Below are 25,909 nucleotides of genomic sequence, written 5' to 3'. Positions count from 1 at the left end.
CATATCATTTTAACTTACTATTCCATAATCAAGATGAAGTTCTTCTTGCATTCAAATGCATCATAAAGCTGGATCAGATTCACATGGTTTAACTGATTCATGATGTTGATTTCATTTTTCACTTCCTCCTTAAATGTTACAAACCGGAAGATAACCAAGAGTAAATAGCAGCCAGCAAATGCTCCTGTTGGAGCTTGATCAGGAATGCTTTCATGCACATTCAAATACAAACCCTCACACAAAAGCTAGCCATTTCCCCATTCATGCCAAAAGATGTTAGTGCTAGTGTTAGCAAACACCAAATAGATTCACTTGTGTTAGCGAACGCCAAATAGCAGAAACTCACAAATATGGTAAGATCAAACAATCATATAGGATAATAGCAAATATTTGCTCAGGCTGGTTTTGTTATATTTGATACAATGTTCAATGGTAAAGTATTTTAACAAGGAAAGTGATGTGCAGCTGGATTTAGCTGGATTTACACTGTCTGCCCTGGCGGTTCACAAAACCATAGTTACCCTTTCCTTTGCTCCTTTCACTTTTATTATTTTGGCTGCCAGATTAAGACCTGTTGACAACTCCGTGCACTTGTGAACTTGACCAAAACGCCCCCTGTTGATACAGCAAAATACACAGTAAAATGGCTTAGAGTAACTTGCTGCAGAAGACTTTCAAACAGCTATTCTTATCATTGAATAAAAATAGCCTGGTACAAAGTGAACAGAATCAGGTGGTCAGTAGCATGAATCTCCTCTTTCTCTCAGCTTATAAAGGATTAGTTTTATCTTTCCAGCCAGTTGTTCAATTCTTACATTAAAATATTAGGCCCCATTTATATTACTACATTACACAATGACGTGGTAACCTGCGGATATTCTTTTTCGGTCCTGTAATTGTACACGCCTAGTGTCCTTCAGTGACACATTAGTGGATTATATTAACAAGGATATTTCTGGTCTGATCTCATAACTTTTTAAATAACATTAAAGCCAATAACTACAGGACATGCCATTTATTACATGATGGAATTGCCTCCGGCCTCACCCACATATGCTGAGATCCCTAGAAATGATTTTTAAGCACCATCTTTTCTGCCATTGCATCACCATCATGCCTGGGCCTGTTATTTAACTCCATCTGGAAATCAGACTCTCCCCAGTAACAAATAAGTGCAGAAAGGTGAAAAGACTGAAGGGAAATGCTGAACTCGTGTGAAATCCAAGTGCAAGGTCAAAATAATGGTAGTTTCAAACTCAGCCATTAGTGCCCTGAAAGGTGCTGTTCAGCTCTGAAAAATGATTCTAGAAACAGCCTGATGGGGTTCCACATTCTGTGGTTCAGTGACTTCTGTAGAATCATCGAATAATAGAACTAGAAGGTAGCTCACTAGGTCATCAAGTTCAGTCCCCTGCCTGCATGGCAGGACCATGCACCATCTATATCATCCCTGTTAGATATTTATCCAACCAGTTCTTAAATATCTCCAATGATGGAGATTCTACAACCATCCTAGGCAATTTATTTCAGTAATTAACCACCCTGAGAGTTAGGAAATTTTTCTAAATGTCCAATCTAAACCTTCCTTGCTGCAATTTAAGCCCATTGCTTCTTGTCCTATTATCAGAGGCTAAGGAGAACAACTTTTCTCCCTCTTCCTTGTAGCACCCTTTTAGGTACTTGAAAGCTGCTATCATGTCCCCTCTCAGCCGTCTCTTTTCCAAACTAAACAAACCCAATTCTTTTAATCCTCTCTTATAGGTCATATTTTCTAGATCCTTAATCCTTTTAGTTGCTCTTCAATTGCTATGTCAAATCTAATAATTTTTTCAATAGATGCTTTTTCCTCAACTCCAGCAGTGCAAAATCAGAGTGGAATCTGAAAGACAAGTTAGGTTCACGTGTCACTAGCAATGAAGATTGCAGCAAGAACACGGCTGACAACTCTGCTGATGATGCACAAGCCAGAAAAAAATCCAGCTCATTTGCTCCTAGCTGAAGTGTTCTGTAGGGCTAACAGGAACAGAAAGTAAAACTCATTTAATCAATATGCAAATGTACATACATGCAAACCCATGAAGTTACAGTGTACTGTGACTTTACTACATTTCTCACCCCCAACTGCACTTCACAAAATACAAGGAAAATGAACTCTTGTTGGTAACTGTTAAAGTTCATAATGCCACAGGGTGATTTTTATTCAGTGATATAAAAAACAGCATTTGGAATGCTAGCCAGCCAGGGATTCTCAAACATCCCATGGAAGTTTTCTCCATTGGTCAAACTGCAAGAATGAACAGGATTATCAAGGTATCTCGCAGGTCTGCAACGGTGACAATACACATTTGGTAGAACTATTTCAATTACAGAAGACTTCAGGGATCATGAAAGGAAGCTGATTTAAAAAGCGCTCAAGTGATTTTCTTTGAAAACCTTTTGGTCCCACAAGGGAAGGAAGCAAAAAGTACTGAAGGTAAACTGTTGTCTGTGTGCCTGGTAGGAAGCTAAGCAGCAGAAATGTAGCACTTTAAAGACCAACAAAATGATTTATTCTGTGATGAGTTTTTGTCTGAAGAAGTGGGTCTCTCCCACGAAAGCTCATCACAGAATAAATCATTGTGTTGGTCTTTAAAGTGCTACAGTTCTGCTGCAGTACAGACTAACACTGCTACCTCTCTGTTACTGTTCAACATGGTGGGAAGCTGACAGTTTTGTTTTGGTTAAACATTCCACAGGGAGAGGGGCTGGATGACTGGGGACGTCCTGCATCTCCCAGGGAGATGGCTAATCTTCAAGGATGGAGACTAGCTGGAGCATCTAGACAGGTGTTAAACACCACAATGGGAAGGAGCTGTCGTGGCAAATACATGACAAATTTAAACACAGTGAGTCGTGAATAACTGAACCAATGTGGCAAGGCAAATGAAGAGATGAACATTCTCAAGTGTTTAGATACCACTGCTGGAGTCTGGATACTAAGCAAGAGGGATGGGAAATTCTCAGTGGTGTGGAGAAATGTGATATAATTGGCCTTCCTGAAGTCTGGTGGGATAATTTGCATGGCTGGAGGGTTAAATAACATTAGTTGCAACCCGTATAGGAAGGACAGAGTGGGTAAGAGAGGTTGGGGGCTGAAGACCCCTATTATCTGTTATAGAGGTATTGATAACGCAGAAGCACAGGGCCTTGTATGCATGTAGATCAATGTGCTAACTAACAAAGCCCAGGAAGAAGAGCTGGTGGAGGTCTGTTGCAGACAGGCCCATCCCTGGGGTGTTGAGGACTGTCAGGGCAATTGCCCTGAGGCCCAGTGAGTGTCAGCAACCAGAGCCGCAGACCCTATAAATAGCCATGGCATGCTGCAGAGCTCTGGGCAGCACACTCTGGATGGCTCTTGGGAGGGGAGGCATGGTCCAGGTGGCGCCCTGGCTCCGCCCCTTCTGGGAGCATTGAGTCGGCCTCCCCACAACTTGCCTAGGCAACCAGACATGTTGTCAGCTCACCTGGTTGCAGACCCCCAAACCAAACCAGAGAATGGATAAGTTGCTGCTTGAGTAATTGTCCACAATGTATAGAAAGAAAAAAATCTGTTGTTACAAAGGACTTCAATTTGGGAGACATATGCTCAGGTACCTAGAAGCAGGGGCTCTTGAACAGTTTTTATAGTGGGGTTGCTGACAGCCACCAAACCAAACAGCAAGCCCCTTATGTAATGGAAACCACTTCAAGACCTGCAGCCCTGCACCCCCATCCCCACCCTGCCAGCACACACACTCCTGGTTCCAGCACCTATGCATAGAAGTAAAAAAAATACTCATTAGAAATTCTAAAATTCATAGATGATTATCCCACCCAACATAAGGTAATTCTATCTTCAACATCATTATGATAGATGCATTTTAAGCTGATGGCTGACTAGGAGCCAGTGATCATGACCTGGTTCTATTCATTAAGGTAAATGTAAGGACAGTTTGGTGCTCCAAAAGGGATAACCTCCCAAATCTGAGAAAATGATGAATGACATTGACCAGGAGGAAAAATGTAGACCCACAAACGGGAATGAAAACTGGGAATACTTTAGGAAGAGTGTACAGTAGAACCCCAATTATCTGATCCCTGGTTATCCAACATTCTGTTTGATCTGATACCATCCAGGGATAATGTTGGATAATCAGGGCTTGGATAATCTCCCACAGCCCCGTGTCAGTCAGGAGCTGGCTCTGCAGGAATCAGCAGACCATCCCAGGAAGCTGGCTCCATAGCAGCTAGACTGCAGCAGCCAGCAGCCAGCAACCAGTCCTGGGGAGCTGGCTCCATGGAAACTGGCAGCCACCCTGGGGAGCCAACCCCGGGCAGCCAGACTCATGCAGCCCACCCCCACAGCCACTTTTCCCCTCACCCCCGATTATCTGACTTTTTGGGTTACCCTACAATTCATCAGTCCCATTTATGTTGGATAATCCGGGTTTTTCTATATTAGGTGGCCAAAAATCTATGATTCCACAATCAAGAAAGAGGACAACTTTGGCTAAAAGGGATAAATAAGACAGCAATATAAAACAAGTGTAAAGAGGAGCAACAGAGAGCACTCAACATAAATTATAAATTATGAAACACACAAAATTAATAAAAGAAGCCACAAACACAAGGAAAGATCCATGGCTGGCAGGGGTAAGGAAAGAAAGCAGCATTTTTTAGGAATATAAGAAACCCTAGCAATAGTATAGACTCAGTGGAGATGATAAACTTAATAAGCATGCAGAAAAGATAGAAATAGGTATTAAATATTTCTGTTGTGTTTGGAAAGAAGCAAAATGATATATTCATTTCACATGAGGATAATAAAGTATCTTTCAGTCCACTGGTAAGTGAACAGCAGTGTCTAGAGACAGACAGTTTTAAATCTGCAGATCTGTAAAACTTACACACAAGAGTCCTAACATAGATGGCACAGGACTTCTCCAGCCCCTCGCATTAAAGTTTAATAAACCTTGGAATAGCAGGGAAATTCCTGGAGTCTGAAAGGTGCTAATAGTTGTACCAGTCTTCAAAAAATGGCAAGCAAAGTGACTCAGGTAATTACAGGCAGGTTAACCTGATATCAGTTTTCAGCAAAATAATCCAAAAGCTGGTACATGATTCAATTAATAACGAATTAATGGATAAGAATATAATTAATGCCATATAATTAACGGAAACTTGCCACTCCAAAAAATCTTTATTTCATTCTTTGAGACGATAAATTTGGTGGATAAAGGTAACTTCACATATGTCTTCTGTAAGGCAATTGACTTAGCACTGCATGACATTCTGATTAAAAAAATCAGCACAGTACAATATCAATAGTGCACACTTTCAGTGCATTTAGACCTAGCTAACTCCTGAGCATTTCAAGTGGAGTTCAGCAGTAGGCCAAAACTGTTCAATATTTTCATCAATCATCTGAAAGCAAATATAAAATCACTGCTCATAATGTGTGTGTACTGTAATGATTGTTGTGGTGGTAAATAACAATGAAGACAAGGCCCTCATACAGACATACTGTCTGGATCACTTCTATCCATTCAAAACAAATGCATTTTAATACAATCAAATGCGAAGTTATCCAGGAACATCTAAGAACAAGGAATGCAACCAAATGCATTAATACAACCAAACACAAAGTTATACATCTAGGAACCAGGAACAAGTTATACATCTAGGAACAAGGCCATGCCCACAGACTGGGGGACTGTATATTGGAGAGCAGTGAATGAAAAGAATTTAAAGGTCATAGTGCACAGGCAACTCAACACGAGCTTCTAATGAGACTCAATGTCAAAAAGGGCTCATGTGATCCTTGGGTGGATAAATTGGACAAATGAGATAAAACTGGACAAATTCCAATTAAAAAGAGGCATACGTTTTTAACACTGAGGGTGATTAATCACTGAAACAGAATATCCAGGGAAGTGATGGATTCTCCATCTCTTGATATCTTCAGATCATGGCTGGATCTGTCTCTGGAAGATATCTTTAGTTTAAAAAAAAATTACTGGACTCCATATATGAGTAAGTAGGTGAAATTTAATGTCCTGCGATATACCAATTAGAGTAGATGTTCTCACAGTCCCTCCTGGACTTAAACTTTATGACTCTGTGCATTTACATGGTCCTCTGAGAGCTGCAGGCTACATATGATGCCAAGAGCAGCCAATGAAAACTATGTATTTGTAGATACTCTGTGGGCAATGCAAACCTGTAATCACTCTAATCGCTCCTTTTCTGTGTCTTTCAGCTAACGCAGAGATGTTGCAAACTGCATCACTCACAGCACAGCATTACAGAGTGACAGACTTACCCTCCTAACACTTCATGCCGACAGACCGAATAGCATGTTGTCACCTCTGCTTGTTTGACACTCACTATGCGATGTTCAAAGGGAGCAGGAGGAGGAGGGCTGTCATCTACACAGGAGACAGTTCATTCATTGATTTGTTTTCCACCAGTCATTGCACTTTACTTTCATCATCCTCCCCCATCATTTCACTTCCCAGGATACGGCTGTATCAAGATGTCAATCAAAGGCAACCTGATAGGTTAGCTAACTACAAACAGACCTGTTGCGCCTTGATAGCGAGTGTGCTTCTTTTGGCATGTCACTTACTCTACACCTTGACAAAGGTAACGGTCATCATATGCCCACCTTCTTGAGTATCCCTATCCCTCACAAAGTCTCCCCAGAGCCCATCTGATCACTGAGATCACAGAACCAGTCTGCGTTCTGATGCAGATGCAAACACAAAGAGGGTTCTCCCCACATCAGAGTGCTGCTCAACACTGCCATGGGTGAGCAGCGTGTATGGAGGAATATTAGAGGGCAGCACAAGGACTCAGGATATCTTAGGTCCATCCAGGCATTTGTTAACAATTTGGTTTTAACAATACTGCCAAGAAAACCCTTGAAACGAAATAAGGCTCCCATCTTTCTTCCGCCTTTTCTCTTTATTAGAGCCCCATTCAGCAAAGCACTTAAGCAGATGGGTAGCCCCATGGTCTCCAGAATGGTAGGAGTAAAATGTCATGAGAAAGGCATCTAGCTAATACCTAATGACTCAGAGCCGTGTGCTCACTTAGAATCAGGGAGAATGCCTCTCCAAGTAACAGCCTTCACTGCCATCATCAATAGATAAAATCATTTCCTGGAGAGATGTGCCAATAAAGGAGCTCATCCAACTTAGCCTGACCCACAAAGTCAATCTGGCTGTGTCTACACGTGCACGCTACTTCGAAGTAGCGGCACTAACTTCGAAATAGCACCCGTCGCGGCTACACGCGTCGGGCGCTATTTCGAAGTTAACTTCGACGTTAGGCGGCGAGACGTCGAAGTCGCTAACCTCATGAGGGGATCGGAATAGCGCCCTACTTCGACGTTCAACGTCGAAGTAGGGACCGTGTAGACAATCCGCGTCCCGCAACGTCGAAATTGTGGGGTCCTCCATGGCAGCCATCAGCTGGGGGGTTGAGAGATGCTGTCTCTCCAGCCCGTGCGGGGCTCTATGGTCACCGTGGGCAGCAGCCTTTAGCCCAGGGCTTCTGGCTGCTGCTGCTGCAGCGGGGGATTCATGCTGCAGGCACAGGGTCTGCAACTCGTTGTCGGCTCTGTGTATCTTGTGCTGTTTAGTGCAAGTGTGTCTGGGAGGGGCCCTTTAAGGGAGCGGCTGGCTGTTGAGTCCGCCCTGTGACCCTGTCTGCAGCTGTGCCTGGCACCCTTATTTCGATGTGTGCTACTGTGGCGTGTAGACGTTCCCTCGCAGCGCCTATTTCGATGTGGTGCTGCGCAACGTCGATGTTGAACATCGACGTTGCCAGCCCTGGAGGACGTGTAGACGTTATTCATCGAAATAGCCTATTTCGATGTCGCCACATCGAAATAGGCTACTTCGATGTAGGCTTCAAGTGTAGACGTAGCCTCTATGTGCAGGACTCCCTTTGACGTTGCTGCGAGTTCTTTGTGCAAAGCCAGGGAAAATATGGGCAATAGATGACACTGACTAATTTAATACATGCTACATTGTAAGACAGTTGCACACTCCATCTTACACCTTAACCTTCTGATTATTCGTACACATTTGCACCCACCAGCCATTGCTGTAGATCTCAGATCTTGATCAGCACACCTGTTTGGGCAACACTGTTTCTGGCAAAGAGTTCTCCTGTTCCTGTAGCAGCCAGAGATGTGGGGCCAGCAGGTATAGTGAGGGACAAAATGAGTCCTTTCCTGAAAGGTTTTACACTCTCCTTGCCTGCTTATATGAATGCCTGGTTTGCACACCCCCTTACCTTACATGATCATTAATGCATAAATACATACATTTCCTCTCATCTTATCTTCAAAGGATTATTATTCCAAAACTACCTTTAAATTGAATCCATAAGAGCATTTATTCTGAGACTGCAACTGAACAGGAACATTAAAATAAAAAGTCCCATGAATGTGAATTCAGTTGCTGTCTGATGCAGCCAAGTGTGTATACTTGGTGCCTGAATCAATGCTCTCAAACTACAATAAAAAGAGCACTAGTGAGCAGGATTTCATCCATTCAGGGTATAAAATATGCAGGTACCTTAGAATGCCCAGTGTAACAATCTCCAGGTATGACTGTAAGCCACTTACCAAGGATTACTTCATCCTGACTCCCAAACGCTTTGCTGGCTGCTCCTGATGCAGCATTTTCTGGGGCCTCCCCTGCACACTGATTTGCAGGATCTTCTTCCCGTCCTGCACATGCGCTTTCTAACGCTCTACATTCAAAGTCAGATTGAGCATCCTTTGTGCATTCTTTCATTGCCTTTGTTGTTTCTCTGTGGCTTTTCATAGTGGCCCCATGATCTTTTCTTGTAGAATCTTGTTCCACTGTGCTTTCAGAGGATATGGACTTGCAGTTTGGCTCTGACTTCTCCAGGGGCTTTTCCCCTGTCAAGGCTTTGTTCAATAGCATCTGTGGCTTCCCTAATTTGGGTGCCTGTTCATTGTGTTTATTAGCAAGCTTCATCCCTTCTACTTCTTGAATTGAGTCAGTGCTGCTGTTTGGGGGGCATAGATTACGTTTGAATTTGTCAGTCTGATGTTTAACTCCTTCAGCTTCCGAAGATGAGGAGAGAGAGGATTTTACTTTGGAACTTGTACTTCTGTGATCAGCTAGGCTTCCTTCCTTGGCTACTGGAGTCATTTCTTGGGTGTCAGTCATCTGTGCAGTGATGGAAATCCTGCAAAGCAAACATTTCCTTTTTATGCAGATGAACAGTCTTGCTAAATTACCAAAAATGTATTTTTCACATTTTGTTAAAACCCCAGTTCTGTAATAATTTCCCTTCTAAAAATATCAGATACTGGCATTGCTAAGAATACTAAGCAAATGCAATACTTCAGCAACACTTTCAGGATAACATATTGAAAAGACTCAAGTTCCAGAAAAATCTTATTTAAATAATTATTTTAACATGTTAACTTGTACAGATGTCTGCCTTCTCCTGGACATAACATATTTCATACCCAAGGTTCAGATTTTTGTCAAGGATGTTTTTGTCAAAATCATGGACTGGTCTTGGGCAATGAACAAAAATTCACAGAAGCCTGTCTAACCAGTCCATGATTTTTACTAAAAATATCCCTGACAAATTGGGGAGGAAAGAGGGTCCAACACCCACAGCAGCTGGGCTCCCCTCACTACCTGCTATGCAAGGCCATCAATAGGTTTCATAGAGCCCCATGCAGCACTCTTAAACTTCTGCCTCTATTTCCAAAAGCAGCTCGGGAGGGTGTAGATTTTTATTCATGTGATTTTATCATCTTCAGCAATAAACTAATGAAATATTTTTACAGCAAATTTTAAACTAAGGTCCTGTTGACTCACGCAGTAAATTCAGAAACTGACAGTTTATACCTGGATTGGCAAATGCCTTTTTCATATCCGGCATTCTATCATCTGGAACTAGATGTGGCATACCTAGACTTTAGTAAAGTATTTGATACAGTCTCACATGATCTTCTTAACAATAAAGTAGGGAAATACAATGTAAATGCTACTACTCTATAGTGAATGCACAACCGGTTGGATAAGTGTTCTGAGAGAGTAGTTATCAATGGTTCAGAGTTATAACAAGTGGGGTTCCCCAGGGAAAAGTTTGGGGACTGGTTCTATTCAATATCATCATAAAAACAATGAGAATACCTATGGCAACTTTTAGACTAACAGATATATTGCAGCATAAGCTTTTGCCCATGAAAGCTTATGCTTCAATATATCTGTTAGTCTATAACGTGCCACAGGACTTCTCGTTGTTTTTGCAGATACAGACTAACACAACTACCCCTCTGATAAATATTATCCTGAACTATAATGCTTATATACTTATAAAGTTTGCAGATGTTACCAAGATGGGAGGGGTTGCGGGTGTTTTGGAGAAGAAGGTTGTAATTTAAAATGATCTGGGCAAACTGGAGAAATAGCCTGAGGCATGAGATATACTGTTGTATCTTACCTGTATTTCTTTCAGTAAAAGGATGTGTTAATATGAGAAACAAGTATCTCGGAAATAAATAATTTGGCCAGGTATAATGATGTGGGATTGTGGGGGGAGCAAAGGGGGCAATCAGGCCCACCAATATCAAGGTTAAATGGAGCAGTTGCCTGAGCTCCTGGTATTTGAAAGGAGACCAGAGCTCCAGTGCTGCTGTTGATACTTAGGCAGCAGCAGCAGCTGAAGCTCCGGGCCCTTTTGAAGGGCCACATCAGCATTGCTCCAATGCACCATGTGGCTCCAAAGGGGAGAGAGGGGTTCTCAGCGCCATGGTCCAGGTGGTGCTAAGGACTGACTGCCCTAGACCCCTCCCCCTCCCCCTTTTAGGCTGGGACCCACCAGTTCTGGGCACGGAGTTGCACCACCCTCCCACCTTATCCCAGAGCACACAGTAGCTGTTGGCCCCACTAAGGCAGTTGCCCCAGGGCCCAGTATTTCAAAAAGGCCCAGGGCTCCCAGACACCCCTGCAACTACTGTGGCAGTGGCAGACCCGGAGCCTTGGTCCCTCTAAATCACCACAGGAACACCACACAGCATTCTCCAGGCAGTGCTGTGGGCTGAGGAGGGGGCATGACATGGTCAAACCAAGAAGGCCGATGCAGAAATGCCTAAGATAATGCATGCTAGGGGGAAGGGGGTAGGTTTAGCGGATTAAAAAAAAGAAAAAAAGAAAAAGTTAAAAATTACTTAGAAAAATTCACCAGGGCCTGATGAAATGCATCCTAGAATATTTAAAGAACTGATAGAGGAGGTTTCTGAGCCTTTAGCTATCATCTTTCAAAAGTTCTGAAAGTCAAGAGAGATTCCACAAGACTGGAAAAGGGCATATATAGTGGCCATCTATAAAAAGGGGAAAAAGAACAACCCAGGAAACTACAGACCAGTCAGTTTAACTTCTGTGCTAGGAAAGATAATGGAGCAAATAATTAAGGAATTCTTATGGAAACATCTGGAAGATAATAGGGTGATAGGTGACAGCCAGCATGGATTTGTAAAGAACAAATCATGCCAGACCAATCTGTTAGCTTTTTTTTGACAGGATAACAAGTCTTGTGGATAAGGGAGAAGTGGTAGATGTGTTATACCTAGACTTTAGTAAGGCATTTGACATAGTCTTGTATGACCTTCTTATCAATAAACTAAGCTGATACAACTTAGATGGGGCCACTATGGGGGAGGGGGGTTATAACTGGCTGGATAACCGTTCTCAAAGAGTACTTATTAATGGTTTGCAGTCACGCTGGAAGGGCATAACAAGTGCGGTTACGCCGGGATCTGTTTTGGGACAGATACTCCTAGAGAGTATGCTTATTAAATATGCAGATGATACCAAGCTGGGAGGGGTTGCAACTGCTTTGAAGGATAGGGTCATAATGCAAAGTGATCTACACAAACTGGAGAAATGGTCTGAGGTGTACATGATGAAGTTTAATAAGGACAAATGTGAAGTATTCCACTTAGGAAGGAACAATTAGCTTCATACATGTAGAATGAGAAACAACTGTCTGGGAAGGAGTACTGCAGAGAGGGATTTAGGGGTCGTAGTGGACCACAAGCTGAGTATGAGTCAGCAGTATGATGCTGTTGCAAAAACAGCAAACAAGAGTCTGGGATGTATTAACAGGAGTGTAGTGAGCAAGACACGAGAGGTCATTCTTCCACTCTACTCTGTACTGATTAGGCCCAGTTCTGGGCACATTTCAAGAAAGATGTGGAGAAAGTGGAGAAGGTCCAGAGAAGAGCAACAAGAACGATTAAAGGTCCAGAGAACATGAACTATGAGGAAAGACTGAAAGAACTGGGCTTGTTTAGTTTCCGAACGGGAAGACTTAGACGGGACATGACAGCGGTTTCCAAGTATTTAAAAGAGGGTTACAAGGAGGAGGGAGAAAAATTGTTCTCCTTGGCCTCTGAGGATAGGACAAGGAGCAATGGGCTTAAGCTGCAGCAAGGGAGGTTTAGGTTGGACATTAGGAAAAGCTTCCTGTCAGGGTGGTTAAATACCGGAATAAATTGCCAAGAAAGATTGTGCAATCACCATCACTGGGGATATTTAAGAGCAGGTTAGATGGACATTTATCAGGGATCGTCTAGACAGAGTATCATCCTGCCATGAGGGAGAGAACTGGACTGCATGCTCTCTAGAGGTCCCTTCCAGTTCTAATGTTCTATGATTCTATGACATGGATGGAGCACGGGAGGGACATGGACAAGGAGAGAGTTGGGCAGGGGCACAGGCAGGGATGGGGGTGGGGCTGGGGCACTTGTTTACATGTTCTCCCTAGAATCCCCGCACTGGTCACCTGTGATAAAACCGTAAGCAGAGAACATCTCTGCTATCTAGAAAAGGAAACACCTATCACCTATCACAAGTATTGTATCTTCTGTAATAAAGATGTTGAAAAAAAACCTTTTCTACCTTTTGCATAACAAGTTTGTAGTTTTGTTTTCATGGTCATTAGAATCATGATTTCTTTATACTATACTGAGACTCTGTAATTCAGTGGTATTGAGATAAGTCAGCTGGTGTCACTTTTGAGCAAACTGCTCTGACTATCTAGACAAGTGTAAACTTGGCTGGGAACCATGGGCATTTCTCTAACAATTCCAAGCTTTGGAACCGTGTTTTTTATGTTCATGTTCAGGCCTATTGACTTCAATGAGAGCTGGACCCATGTAACTGAGCAAAGAATTTGGCCCGTTTACTCAGACTTCACATGCAAAAATACCTATATGATCACTCTGACTATGAACTCTTCCATAAACAAACTGGAGGAAGATTATTGTTCTTTACATGTTGTTATTTAAAAATAAAAACAAAGTGTCAAGTTTAAGACTGATTAAAATAATTTTTTTGTGAAGTTGAACCTGATATTAAACTAATACGCTTCCTTTGCAGCCCTTGTGTTTGGGGGCTGGAGGGGTTCTGCACGGCCCTCATGTGAACTTGGTGTATGTGAAACGTGCTGCAATAAAATCTTTGGACTCTCCCTTTACTTAGCCACACAACTGGTTGTGGCAATGCAAGCTTCCCGGCTGCACCCTTCCTCTGCACCTCTTCCAGTCTCCAAGCCCTCCCACAGATCAGCCTTCCTTCTAAGACTGTTAACCAGGGTGCCAATTACTGCCACTTGCAGTGATGGTTTTTCCCATGTGGATCTGTGTGTACTGAGAAGCAGACCAAGATCACGTGCATCCAGTTTATTTATTAGGTTCTTCCATCTCCATATGATTGTACAGGTTTAATCTCTCTAGTCTGGCACCTTTGGGACTTGACTGGTGCCGACCCAGACAATTTTCCAAACCATGGAAGATCAATATTTGCTAGTAGCACTACCCATGCCTTTTTGGTTTTAAAAAAAAAAAAAAAAAAGGATGCTGGTACTTATCCAACCCTTCTCCCGCAAACCCCACCAATCCCATGGCTGGGGCTGCTGCTGTAATGCTGGTACTCAGTACCGGCAAGTACTGGCACAAAAAAGCACTGGGTATTACCACATTTCCACTGCTTAATGGGCTCTTAGATGACATTTAGGAATAAATTACAGATAAACAATAAACTGAACACTGAGAACCAGAACTGGTGGCAATAAACAAAGTTTATGCAACTGTGGGAAACTTGGCCACACCCGTGATAAGTGGACATCTGGCTAACTAAAATCATACCAAACCACAGTTGTTGCTGGACCAGAGAATGCCAGACTAGAGAGGTTCAACTTGTATTATGTTCATTTGGGAATACTCCAGTACCTGAAAATACCTCTGAATTGCATAAATAACTAAGGACTACCTAGAGATTAAAGTGCCCATCTTTTATTTAAGGCGCTAGAACGCATTCAAATCCTTTAAGTTAAAAGAAACATTTTCAAATGCACACATACAAAACAGCAGGCATTTTTTTCAGTCTGTGTTCAAATATTGACTTGTATACCTGCATATTGGGATAACTGTATACACAAAAATACATAGGGACCTAAACTGAACATGCACAGATATGTTTTAAAAATGGACCTCTTTTTTCTTTATTTTTCCAACATGCAATTGCAGATTAAATTACAGAACTTTTCTATATCCCTATCCATAAAAAGGGTCAAACAATTGTTTGATACTAAATATGTCATATTCTAAGAAGAAGAAAAAAAATACATTAAATAGGAATGTCTGCTTATAACTTTGGATGGCCAATTTTTAAAATGAGCTGGGCCATGTGATTACAAAGCTAACCAAAAATATTGACTTCTCTGAGGTAGGCAACAGAACTGAACAAGCTTCCCTAAGCCCTGAAATTTTATTAGTTCTATCCTCAGCCAACTGTAGACTCTTCAATTGCAAGACTTTTCTTGCAGACCTATTAAATCCTATATGTGATGTTTATAGAAATAGCCATGGTAGAAAGAAGTCAGCCATTTACAAGGTTCAGTGAAACCAGACACAATTAGAGCAAACCTGTTTCAAATCTCTCTGACTCAGATATGTAATATTAATGATTAGCACTTGCACAGCACTTTCCATCTATAAATATTATCTTTGCATAAATTACTAAGACATCAAGCAGGCTCTCATTCTTCTGCTGTCTGTTTACATAGTTCCCTAGGCTCCGTTTCTAACAAGGCTTTTTCTCCTATGCTATCACATAAGAGCAAAACTGAATAGCCTCGTTAATAATTTGCCTATTTTTAACACATGAAATGTTTCAGATTATACACACAATTACTGACTAGATCATTACCTTGCACATATCACTTCACGCCCCACTCCGGATACAGACTTTGATGTTGATGGCACGGCTTCCATGGATATAGCGGTGAGTGCAGAGGGTTTGTTTTCAGTGTCCTGTGATTTCTGATTAATAGGTTTTCTATGATGTTCTTCCTGTCCTGGGGCTCTGTCCCTATCAGTTGCTTCAGCAGTAACATTCTTGTTTCCCATAGGACCATGGTTTATGAAGAAAAGGCCATCATTCGGAATCAAACGTTTAATTCCAGTCTCTTTCGGTGATTGACAATTCTTAGGGCTATTTGTTTTGCCAGAACCTGCCATTGTTTGCAGCTGTCTTGTCCTTTCCTTACCTTGTGGACCGAGGTCAACTTTGGAGACTACAGTATCGAAAGAGTTTACCGTTTCACATACTCTGTTTTTTTCATCCAGCTTTTCTTCTTGTTTGGGCTCTAAATAAGAGATAGTATTATTCATAATGCTGCAGCCTCCCTCTGACACAAGAAAAAAATATTACATAGTGGTATAGGTTTTAAAAAAATAGGGAGGTACCCAGAGACGTTGGATATCAAAAACCTACCACCATAGTAAAACTAGGGAATGATGCCCCAGTGAAAGGATTAAAAACACACACCAAAACAACTTATGCTTATTAGAAGCATGTTTGACATTTCTGACACTGACACATGCAGGTTAATAAATTACATACTGTCCTTGCATTGCTAGCTTTTCAGCAATGGTAACAGTAAAAATAGAAATGGGATTCCTGAATAAATAAAAACAAATTGATTAAAGAGAGACAAGGTGGAGGAGGTAATATATTTTATTGGCCTAACTTCTGTTGATGGCAAAGATGAACTTTGGAGCTTTACAGGGCCCTTCCCCAGCTCTGGGAAAAATAACCAGCATGTCCAAGCTGAATAGAAGGTAGGACAGGTTGCTAAGCATCCACATGTTGTACGAGATTCCTGAAAATGAAGTAGGCATTTGCCACCTTTGCAGCCATAGGAGAAAAGAAAGTAGTCAGACCTGACTGGACTGAGGAAAAGCTCTGCAAGGATCACAAGGTTTCCCCTCCCACCAACACCTTTTCTCTCCCAGGCCCTGGTACCAAGAGAATTACAACACTACTACAAACAGAAAATTAGCAAGGACTTTCAAAACTAAAAGGACTATATAGGTCAAGATGTGACATGTGATTTGGACTCTGTAATCTCACAAGGCACACCCATCCCAATGTCCCTAGCAGTAGCACTGACAGTGCAAAATGGGCTCTGGGGTTGGGAGACACTAAGACGCAGGTTTCTTGGACCCATTGGAGCTATTCCAATAATTGAAACTGTTTTTAATTATTACTGATGGTGCACGCAAAGAAAAGGCAGCATAAAGATTAAATGACTTCCATTTCCCCCAGATTTCTACTTGTGCAGGCCCTGGAAATCCACGTGATGTTTGTTCACTTTTTAGCCTACATAACACCTCAGCCCAAGTATATGGGGGTGGGGGCGCGGGGAGGGCACTTTTGAGTCAGAGTTCAGACCAGCAGAGTCTTCAGTCATGATTTTTTGGTATTGCTTAAAAGAAGCCACTGGTGACATGTGGGGATGGGATTGTACCTGGGCACTGTTCCCTGTTACAATCACCACTTGTATAGCTCCATTGATGGCAATGGATACAATGGACGACACAAAGGTCTGAATCCAGTTCCTAATGCCACCCCTTGGGCCTTGTTCATAACATTTTCCCTGGACACATGAGATATTCCCAGTTTAAAAACAAATCTCTATTTTTGCCTCTTCATGTGCCTTTTCCCTCTAGGAATTTGCAGATTTTCTATGTATTCTTGCAGTTGTATCCCTGGTGTCTTCCAGACAGACATTGCGCTCTTTTAATTCGCTAAATACAATGGCCAAAGCAAAGAAATACAGCATTAACCCAACAAAGATAATGGCTGCTACTCATTTTAACGAAGCACTGTTGTTGGATTTCGTTTTGGGGTGGAGCGGGACGAAAACTGGGGGAAAAGGGATTTTTGTTGCTTTTGTGGTGGTATCAAACATCCAACACACACTTCTCTGAGTACTTGATAGATCCCGGTACTTAGTTACACCTAGCTAATTCAGTAAAATGCACAGATACAGTGAAATAATTCATCTTTTCTTCCCAACCAATCTCGGATTCCACAGCAGATCTGTTTATCATACATACAGGCGTACATATACCTTCCAAAGACTTCTTGCTTTCCGCCTCGACTCCGCTGTTGCTAGATGCATGCTTTGGTGTTGCACCCTTCTCCTCAGGTTTATCTTTCGCCTAAAAATACAATTGAATGCATAATTAATTGTCAAGGTTAAAGACGTTCATTTGCCACTGGGTCCCTCTAATTCTCTACCTGTGGAGGCAGTTACATGCTGTGAAACTGGTGATAACAACTTAGCTTCATTGCATTCTCAGTTTGCTGCTCCTTCCTTATCTCCCCACCTACAAGGCTTTCTAGCACTTCCAGGGTTGTGAGGCACCTCTAAAACATCTGCCCTTAGCATGAGGAAGCCTCATCTGTGCTTGCTTGGATCCGCTCTCCAGTCCCATGGCACTCCACTCTATTCCTCACAGACCAGTGTTCCCTGGAAATGGAGCACGTGGGCAGCCACCCAGGAGAGATTCAGGTGCTGCCCAGCTGATTGGCAGAGTGCCCACAGTGAGCAGCATGTGTTTCTATTGGTGGTGCACATCCACACATTGCAAAATTTATTCCGCCCGTGGATGGAGAAACTGGAGCACTGCTCACAGGCCCCACTCTCAGGCTACTGATTAGCGGCTGGTACATTCCAACTCTCAAGCTCTTTGAGTGTCTCCTTTGAGCATCCAGCTCCAGCCCACCGGACATTCACCATATTCAGATTTCCTGCGTCCAAAGAAACAGCGCAGCCCAGCTTATCAAGGCCACTTCAGATCACCGCTCTGTGTGACACACAGCGTTCAGATATAATAAATACATTGCAAAATTAATCAATCAATTAATAACCTAATCTATTATATTGTTAGTCCTTAATGTGCTACAGGGCTGCTTTTTGGTTTTTTAGCATTTAGATAGGTTTATAGTGAAATCAAGCAGATGCTCAACTAATGAGGCATGGAGATTTAACAGCACGACTGTAAACAAATGACAAACGTGACATAAAATTGTAACATGCATTCCATAGCCGGATTTAATTAACTGGATATTTGTGTCTCAGGCTGCCATGTTCACACTGAATCTTTGCAGCTTTCTACAACCTCTTTGTCTGTGACTCTCCGTTCATGAGACAGACATGCTGTGAGCTTGCCTTCTAGGGAAAGGATTCAGTGTAATTCCTGGCAATCAGAGATCTAACACAACAATCCTGTCTCTTTTTTCCACAAACAGGGCACCCTCCTGCTGTTGGTTTCATCTAGCAGATTTTACAATCTCTTATTTTGTCCGTGGCTCAGTATATGAGTAGGCCTACATTGTGATGCGTTCCGTATCAGTACATGTACAGCCAGACAGGTAGATAGGCGTCCATTACCTCCTGCCTGAAAGGAAAATTTCCAAAATAGTCTCAGAGGGACAGTCTTTCTAGTCTGTAGCATCGCAAAAAATACAAGCCGTCCTTTAGCAGTTTAAAAAATAACACTTTTATTTATTAGGTAATGAGCTTTCCAAAAAATTTCCCAAAATATGTCACTTCCTGGAGATCTACCTAAATTCAAGACTCTCAGGCTACATCTACACTACTTTTGCCTTTGAAAAGGACAATGCAAATGAGGGAGATCAAAAATGCAAATGAAGAGCTGATTTACAAATCTCACCCTCCATTTGCATAAACTCATGTGAATCACATTTTCAGAAGTGACTCTTTCTAAAGCAAAAGCAGCCATGTAGACAGGGTTCCTTTGAACTTAAACCCCATATTTTGAAAGAACCCCTCTTCCTCAAGCAAAACAGAAAGAAGGGTGCTTTCAAAAACAGGGTTTATTTCAAAGGAACCCTATGTACTTGGAACCCCCTTGTTCTTGCTTTCGGAAAAGACTCTTCCAAAAATGTGATCACACAAGATTATGCAAATGAAGAATGAAATTTGTAAATCAGTACTTCATTTGCATTTTCAATCCCCCTCATTTACATTCCCTATTTGAAAGTGGAATGTAGTCTAGATGTAGCCTCAGAGCATGAATTTTAGTGAGAACAAATAATTATTTAATATTAGCCATACATGCATCACCAATAATTAGGCAACCTGTGGGCCACTTGCTTTTGGTAGATGCCACCAATCAGTGAACTATTGTGAATATTTCTGACCCAGAGGATTCTTGTAAAACACTACCATGTATTCCCCGTGCCCTCTGCCTGTTGGCATTAAGGGTTCCCTGGGTCACCTCCACCAATTTTTTAATAATCCTTTTCCTAAAGCAAAATCTTGTGGAATAATAAATTAACTCTTAGGACTCAAAGCATGTTACTTCCAAAGACTACACCTAGGGAGATTTTTCTTCAAAATACTGTTCTGTCACATAGTTTTAAATCTAAGTCACAAGAGGCACTAGATGAAGAAAATGTTGGTTCCATCTGTCCTGGCTGCTCAGTAGAGATAAACAGCACAGCTTTATATTTAATGTTATTTTACCTTCCAACATGTGAAAGGACCTGCCATTCACTGAGACACAGTGAACTGCTATGGACAGGTGGCTATCCTCTTGGGTGCCAGTCCTGCTAAATACTCTCCCATGTGCTCCATCCCATTGACCTGAAGTTTGGTGTACTCAAAAAAAACTGGATCCTTTTTTGATTTGGCTTAAGTTCATCTCTTTCTCTGGTTGACGACAGATCAGATGGGGAGTGTGGGTTAAACGCTGAATGATGCCCAATCCTTGTTCTAATAAATGACTCATTGAATTCATATCCACTGTTCATCCTCCCTGTACTAGTTAGAAAATGGTAATGAAGACCATAGGAAAAAAAACTACAAAAAGCAGTGAAATCCAGGTGTTAAATATCTGAGCCAGAGAAAATATAATTTACAGCAGAGAACTGATCTCTTCTCTTACTCTACTCAATTACTGAATGTAGCAACAAGCAAGAGTTTCTGAATCTCCAGTATATTTGAACACAAAATTCCAGACACATGCCTTCTGAATATCAGGTCCCATTTAGTTATTTTATGAATGTGAGGCCAACCCTAGAGTCTCACACATACACAATCCTGCAGAAGCCACTGAATCCTATTGTGTCATCAAGCAACTTACAAAAATAAAAACATATGGCATACCTACCCCTTTGCTGATTCATACATTTGATAGGCAGAAGGGACCGTTGTGATTATCTATTCTGATCTTCCACACAACACACGCCATACAACTTTACCAAAATAATTCCACCTTTTAGAAATATATCCGATACTGGCTTTAAAAAGTGTCAGTGATCAAGAATCCACTATGTCACCTTGTAAATTGTTCCAAAGGTTAATTACCATCAATGTTAAAAATGTATATTTTACTTCCAGTCTGAATTTGTCTAGCTTCAAATTCCAGTCTTTGGATCATCACACACCTTTCTCTCCCAGACTTTGGAGACAGTTATCAAACATTTGTTTCCCCTGGAAGAGCTACTACAGGAATCCCTCCATTTATGCAGAAGTTGAGTCCTGGGCAACTGCCAAGTAAATCAAATTTCACGTAAATTGGTGGGGGAAAGTGTTGGGGCAATGCCCAGAATTCCCCTGGCTGGGGGAGCAGGCAGCTGGAGCCTCTGCAGAGCTTTGCTGTCCCCCCCCTCCTCCTGGGAAAGCCAGGGAGCAGCAGCTCTCTGACACTGTTCCAGCCACCTGCTTCCCCTTGCTGGGAGAAGCAGTGTGGCCTCTGGCTCCAGCTGCCAGCTCCCCCAGCGGAGGAAAGCTGGGGGAGCCACATGGCCTGCAGTTTCTCCCAGCCGGGAGGTACCATGCTGCAAGCAGCCATGTGCCCCCAGTCTCCCTCACTGGGGGAGCCGGAGGTTGGAAGTGGGGAGTGGGGTTGGGTGCGGTTTCCATGTACACTTAACTTGCGTTAATGAGAGTTAAGCACAAATCGAAATCGTGCTTCTCAAGGGTTTGCTGTACACGTAATCCTTAACCTTCTGTTTCTTACACTAAATAGGTCGAGCTCATGGAATTAATCACTAGAAGACACATTTTCTAATCTTTTAATCATTCTTCTGGCTCTTCTCTGAGCCTTCTCCAATTTTTCAACCTCTCTCCTGAATATGTAGTGAGGCTGGATAAAGTCACTGCTCTGGTATATGTGCACTATTATAAACAGATGGCTAGGAAGCAGGAACAAGCAAGTACCGTCCACAGGCAGACTCAAACATGGATCCTCTGTGCAGGAGCCTCTACAGTTTGAGCCCAAAGCCAGATGGCTTTCAGTTAAGACTGAAGAGGAGACTCCTCCTTTCTTTCTGTAAGTGGTCTAGGTGCCACTACATGGGACAGTGACCCACACCCCTAGGTGTGTGGGTTACAACTGTGTTCTTTTTATTTGAAACTATAATGTAATACAGTCTCCTGGAGCCTGTTAGGTTTTAAATTCAGTTCTTTATCTTCCAGTTTTATAATGTTTGCAGCAACAAATAAATGAAGGGATGTTGAGGTTCAATATGTATTTGCTTTCCAATAATACATTATAACCATGTCAGCTCTCTCCTGTGCACCACACAGACATACTGCTGTTGTCAAATCTCTCCTAAAAACCTCTGTCTTCCAGCAAGTCTTTCAGTGAACCTAGATGCAAAGGAAGAAATTTAAAAACTAGTTTAATGCTGAAGCTGTTTTTACATGGTCATGTCTACAGTAAGAGGGTTTTGTCGACAAAAGCTGGGGACCATCCAGATTCCCTAGGACTTCTGTCGACGGTAAATTGACAGAACGTAACTCTTTTGTTGACAGCTGTATCCCACTCCCCATGAGGCAGAACACCTCTGTCGACAGAAAGCCAGTCTAGAGGTTCCAGGGGCCCTTCTGTTGACACAGCCCTCTGCTGTGCTTCCGATTGGCTGTTTTGCCGTTAGAGTGGTCGGGCAGTCCAGCTGCTCTCTGTCAACAGAATGGACCATTCTTGCAATCTGCTTTGCAGTTTGGCCGTGATCTATCAATAGAAGTTTTGTCGGAAGATATCTTCCGGCAAAAACTTCTGTTGACAAATCGCTGTAATCTAGATATAGCCCTAGTGTACTATGTACCTGCCTCTCCAATGCGGAGCATGAGCCCTATGAGGCAGGATCCCAGCTGTGTCCAGGTTTCACATGGTGCCAAACATTGCAGGTGCTGGTAATAATCCTGCCTTTGAATCTGGAACACATCAATATTTACAAGCTTTTTCTATGTCTCTTACTATTGTAACACACTTAGGTTGGAACAGATTGCAACACTGGTCCCATATAAATGTCTGACAGGGTTTTTCAATGATCGCAACCCAGTTTCCAACTAGAAATTTCACACACACAAACAAAAATCTCACAGTCTGGTTCAATTCTCAGCCTCTGCATATCTGTACAGAAATGGACTATTGGAACTCTATCTGAAAAACTGCGCAACACCCTCCTGATCTACGCTGAGATCTATTGCTGTCTTGTTTTTTGTAAGAGGTGCAATTAACACTCCACCCAGATATTTTAGTTGCTTTGTCAAGTTATTTTGATTTGTACACCAACATTTATTCAGCTGGGAGCGTTCATAGATTAGTCCCTTGGAACTAAAGTTGTTCCTCAAGCAATAATGTTTTACAGTCTTCCCTATTCCCCTCCCAGGAATGGGAACATGTCCCATATATATCTCATTGTGCAACTTATTCTTTGTGTCTCTTGATGACAAACAAGACTCCACATTAAAAGAGCAGATATTCGCTACAGGTGCCAGTTCATTTGTTAAAAATGAAAGCCATTGAATTCCTAACTGTCCTACTGACATTACAAACCAAATACCACTCATTACCCTTCATAGTTAAGAAATGGTTCTGAGCTGGGGTCCTGTACTCCCTGCCTGATTGAGCGATGGCTGGATAAAATCAATAGAGTTGCACAGATTTAACTGGAAAGCATTAGGCCCACATTCCATTAAAGTCATTGAGGACAGAGTTTGGCTAAATTGTCTTTGTCACCCATAAAACAGAATCCCAGTCAGCCACTCCTCAGCATGTTAATTATTTTTATTCTGCATCTACAGTGGGATTCTGCAAGCAATTTGAAAGTCATTGACCAGAGTAACTGTGGGCAGATTTTATTCCTTACACTGTCAGCTCCACAGTGCAGAGACCTAGCTTTACACGTATTTGAAACCTTCCCAGTATGTCTTCAGTGCAATACCATTCATTCTTCCACCTAATACTAAGAGCATAAAGCCTGAACATACAGACACATCATGTAAGAAATTAACAGGTCAGCCTGGAGCCCATCTTCTTAACAAGAAAAGAATCACGAACAGTAAAATAAAACCAACCTCCACTAGAATTTCAACCAGACTCCCTTTCTTCCAGGGTACAATGCCTCTGAGAATGAAATCCACTACTTGAGAATTTTTTAAGGTCTTTCCCATAAATGCCATCACTTTCTCCATAGTATCAAACATTTTTTCTATCTTTTCCAGCTTCTCCCTGTGCTTCAAGGCCTCTTGCTGTGCAGCTCTCATCAGCTTCAACATCTCTGAGCAGGCACTTTGGGTCTCAGATGGGTGATTGCTGTCCCCAGGTTTTAGGCCTCTCATCACTGTCTCAGCTTTAGATGCTTGGGATGCTGTTAGTCTATCTATGGTCTTTCCTATGTCATCAATGCCGCGGTCCACTTTTTGTAGTTTGCCATTCAGGTCTTCTTGGAAACTCAATAATTTATCTACCTTGTCATTCAAAAGATTCAATTTTTTGTCCATCATGCTTAAGTTGTTCCTTCTTGCAGGCTGCAACCTAGTCACCACATTTCCAGGACCCTCTGCAGGCTCCATGCTGCCCTCAGACATTCTGCCCAGACAAGGAGTCAATGGCAGGGTGATTTGGCTGGCTCCTCATTACGGGTTTAAATCAGACAGGGATTCTCTGAAAACTCATCTTCCTTAGTCACTTCCTTACCCTACAACCAAAGATAAATTCTTTGCCTTATTAGAGATGCTAGGAGTGTGTCGTTGGCCAGTGATCGTGTGAAAAGGTTTCATTTTTGCATTATCTGTGCCTTACTGTGTGCTTTCAATGAAGGAGCTAGTTTGGCAATGGGCTGTTTTTCCTTGGGCCCCCTTGACGTCACAAAACCATTTAAAATTCTTTCTTGAGAGGCTGTTGATAAGCAAGCATTTTAACAATTGATGACGCCCATGGCAAACATCTCTTGGTAGGGGTGGGGAAGGAGGAAGCAAGGATTTTACAACAAACTTTGTTTTCTGCTCTTGAAAAATGCCATTTAAAATATTTCTCTTTTGCTACAGCAAAGACGTATGAGCTTGAATTCAGCTAGGTCGTGTTAAGGGTGAAAAGATTTCAGCCTGGTAGTACTTATGCAAAACACCCTGCACAGATGCACGTTGTGCTCTTTGGGTTGGCTGGCACTTGGTCTTAAAAATAGAGCACAATGACAATGATCTGAAATACGTATCTGGCACCAGCACGTCTCTGTCAACTGAAACAGCTAAAATTAAATTCTTTCTATAGCGTCATGGAAGTGCACAATGTAAAAACAAACCCTACAGCAAGGCATGTCTCAATTGCTTTCATAATTGGCAGCGAAAAAATTAGTCTGGCGTTGTTTATAAAGCATTTGCTACTGATGCGCTTTTGCATCTGAAGTGCAGGAGTGCTGACACCACCACCACAACAATTGCTCTTTGGAGAAAAGAGAAACCTCTGTTTAGATTCACGGATATTCCCCCCTCCTCCCACCCTCCCTCACCACGGCAGTGCTGAGCGTCTCACAAATAACGAGTTTTACCTCACAGCAGCCCTGTGAGAAATGGCACGACAATTATTCCAGTGTGATTGATGAGAAACTGAGGCACAGACACCTTAAGTAACTTGTCTAAGGTCACAGAGGAAGTCTGCGGGGAAAGCATAAACCAAACAGAGATCTCAAACTTAGTTCAAAAACAACGAGAAGTCCTGTGGCATCTTATAGACTAACAGATTTTTGGAGCGTAAGCTTTCGTGGGCAAAGTCCCGCTTCGTCAGATGCAATTTAAAAAAAAAAAGTCTGTTTACACTTGGAGACAAGATGATATCCATCTTTATCTGTGCAAGTTTTTTCATGGATTTCCACCCCATATGGCTAAATACTATGCCTTGCATGGTGACAAGTATCAGAGGGGTAGCCGTGTTAGTCTGTATCTGCAAAAACAACGAGAAGTCCTGTGACACCTTATAGACTAACAGATTTTTTCACCATAAGCTTTCATGGGCAAAGACCCGCTTTGTCAGGACTCCTGGTTGTTTCTGCAGATAAAGCCTAACATGGCTACCCCTCTGACACAATCTCAGTTCAGTGTCTCAGAGTGACCTTTCCTCTCTCCATACACAACAAGCTAAACAAGTTCTGGTCTTTCACACCAATCGATGTTTGTGCCTGACTCCAAGGATGACAAAGCATCCTAAGTCCATTGACGG

At 42.2% G+C, this 25,909-nt stretch overlaps 1 protein-coding gene across 3 annotated transcripts in view; it reads right to left on the bottom strand.

Moving 5' to 3' along the window:
• MYLK3 (myosin light chain kinase 3) overlaps positions 1 to 25,909 on the bottom strand; it is a 65,835-nt gene that overhangs the window by 18,344 nt on the left and 21,582 nt on the right. For 2 of the 3 annotated variants that reach the window (XM_075008543.1, XM_075008542.1), the window contains exons 2-7: positions 17,503 to 17,593; positions 15,294 to 15,732; positions 8,657 to 9,249; positions 6,341 to 6,446; positions 522 to 615; positions 19 to 128 (exon numbers count right to left, since the gene is read on the bottom strand). In XM_075008543.1, coding sequence (XP_074864644.1) covers positions 19 to 128; positions 522 to 615; positions 6,341 to 6,446; positions 8,657 to 9,249; positions 15,294 to 15,732; positions 17,503 to 17,593 — 1,433 coding nt within the window. Of the gene's footprint in view, positions 1 to 18; positions 129 to 521; positions 616 to 6,340; positions 6,447 to 8,656; positions 9,250 to 15,293; positions 15,733 to 17,502; positions 17,594 to 23,769; positions 24,485 to 25,909 lie in introns of those variants that run through there. The other variant, XM_075008541.1, reaches the window with a different exon arrangement.

This window comes from Carettochelys insculpta, chromosome 14, assembly GCF_033958435.1.
Source record: "Carettochelys insculpta isolate YL-2023 chromosome 14, ASM3395843v1, whole genome shotgun sequence".
Lineage (NCBI taxonomy): Eukaryota > Metazoa > Chordata > Testudines > Carettochelyidae > Carettochelys > Carettochelys insculpta.
This window is presented reverse-complemented; position numbering and strand designations above follow the sequence as displayed.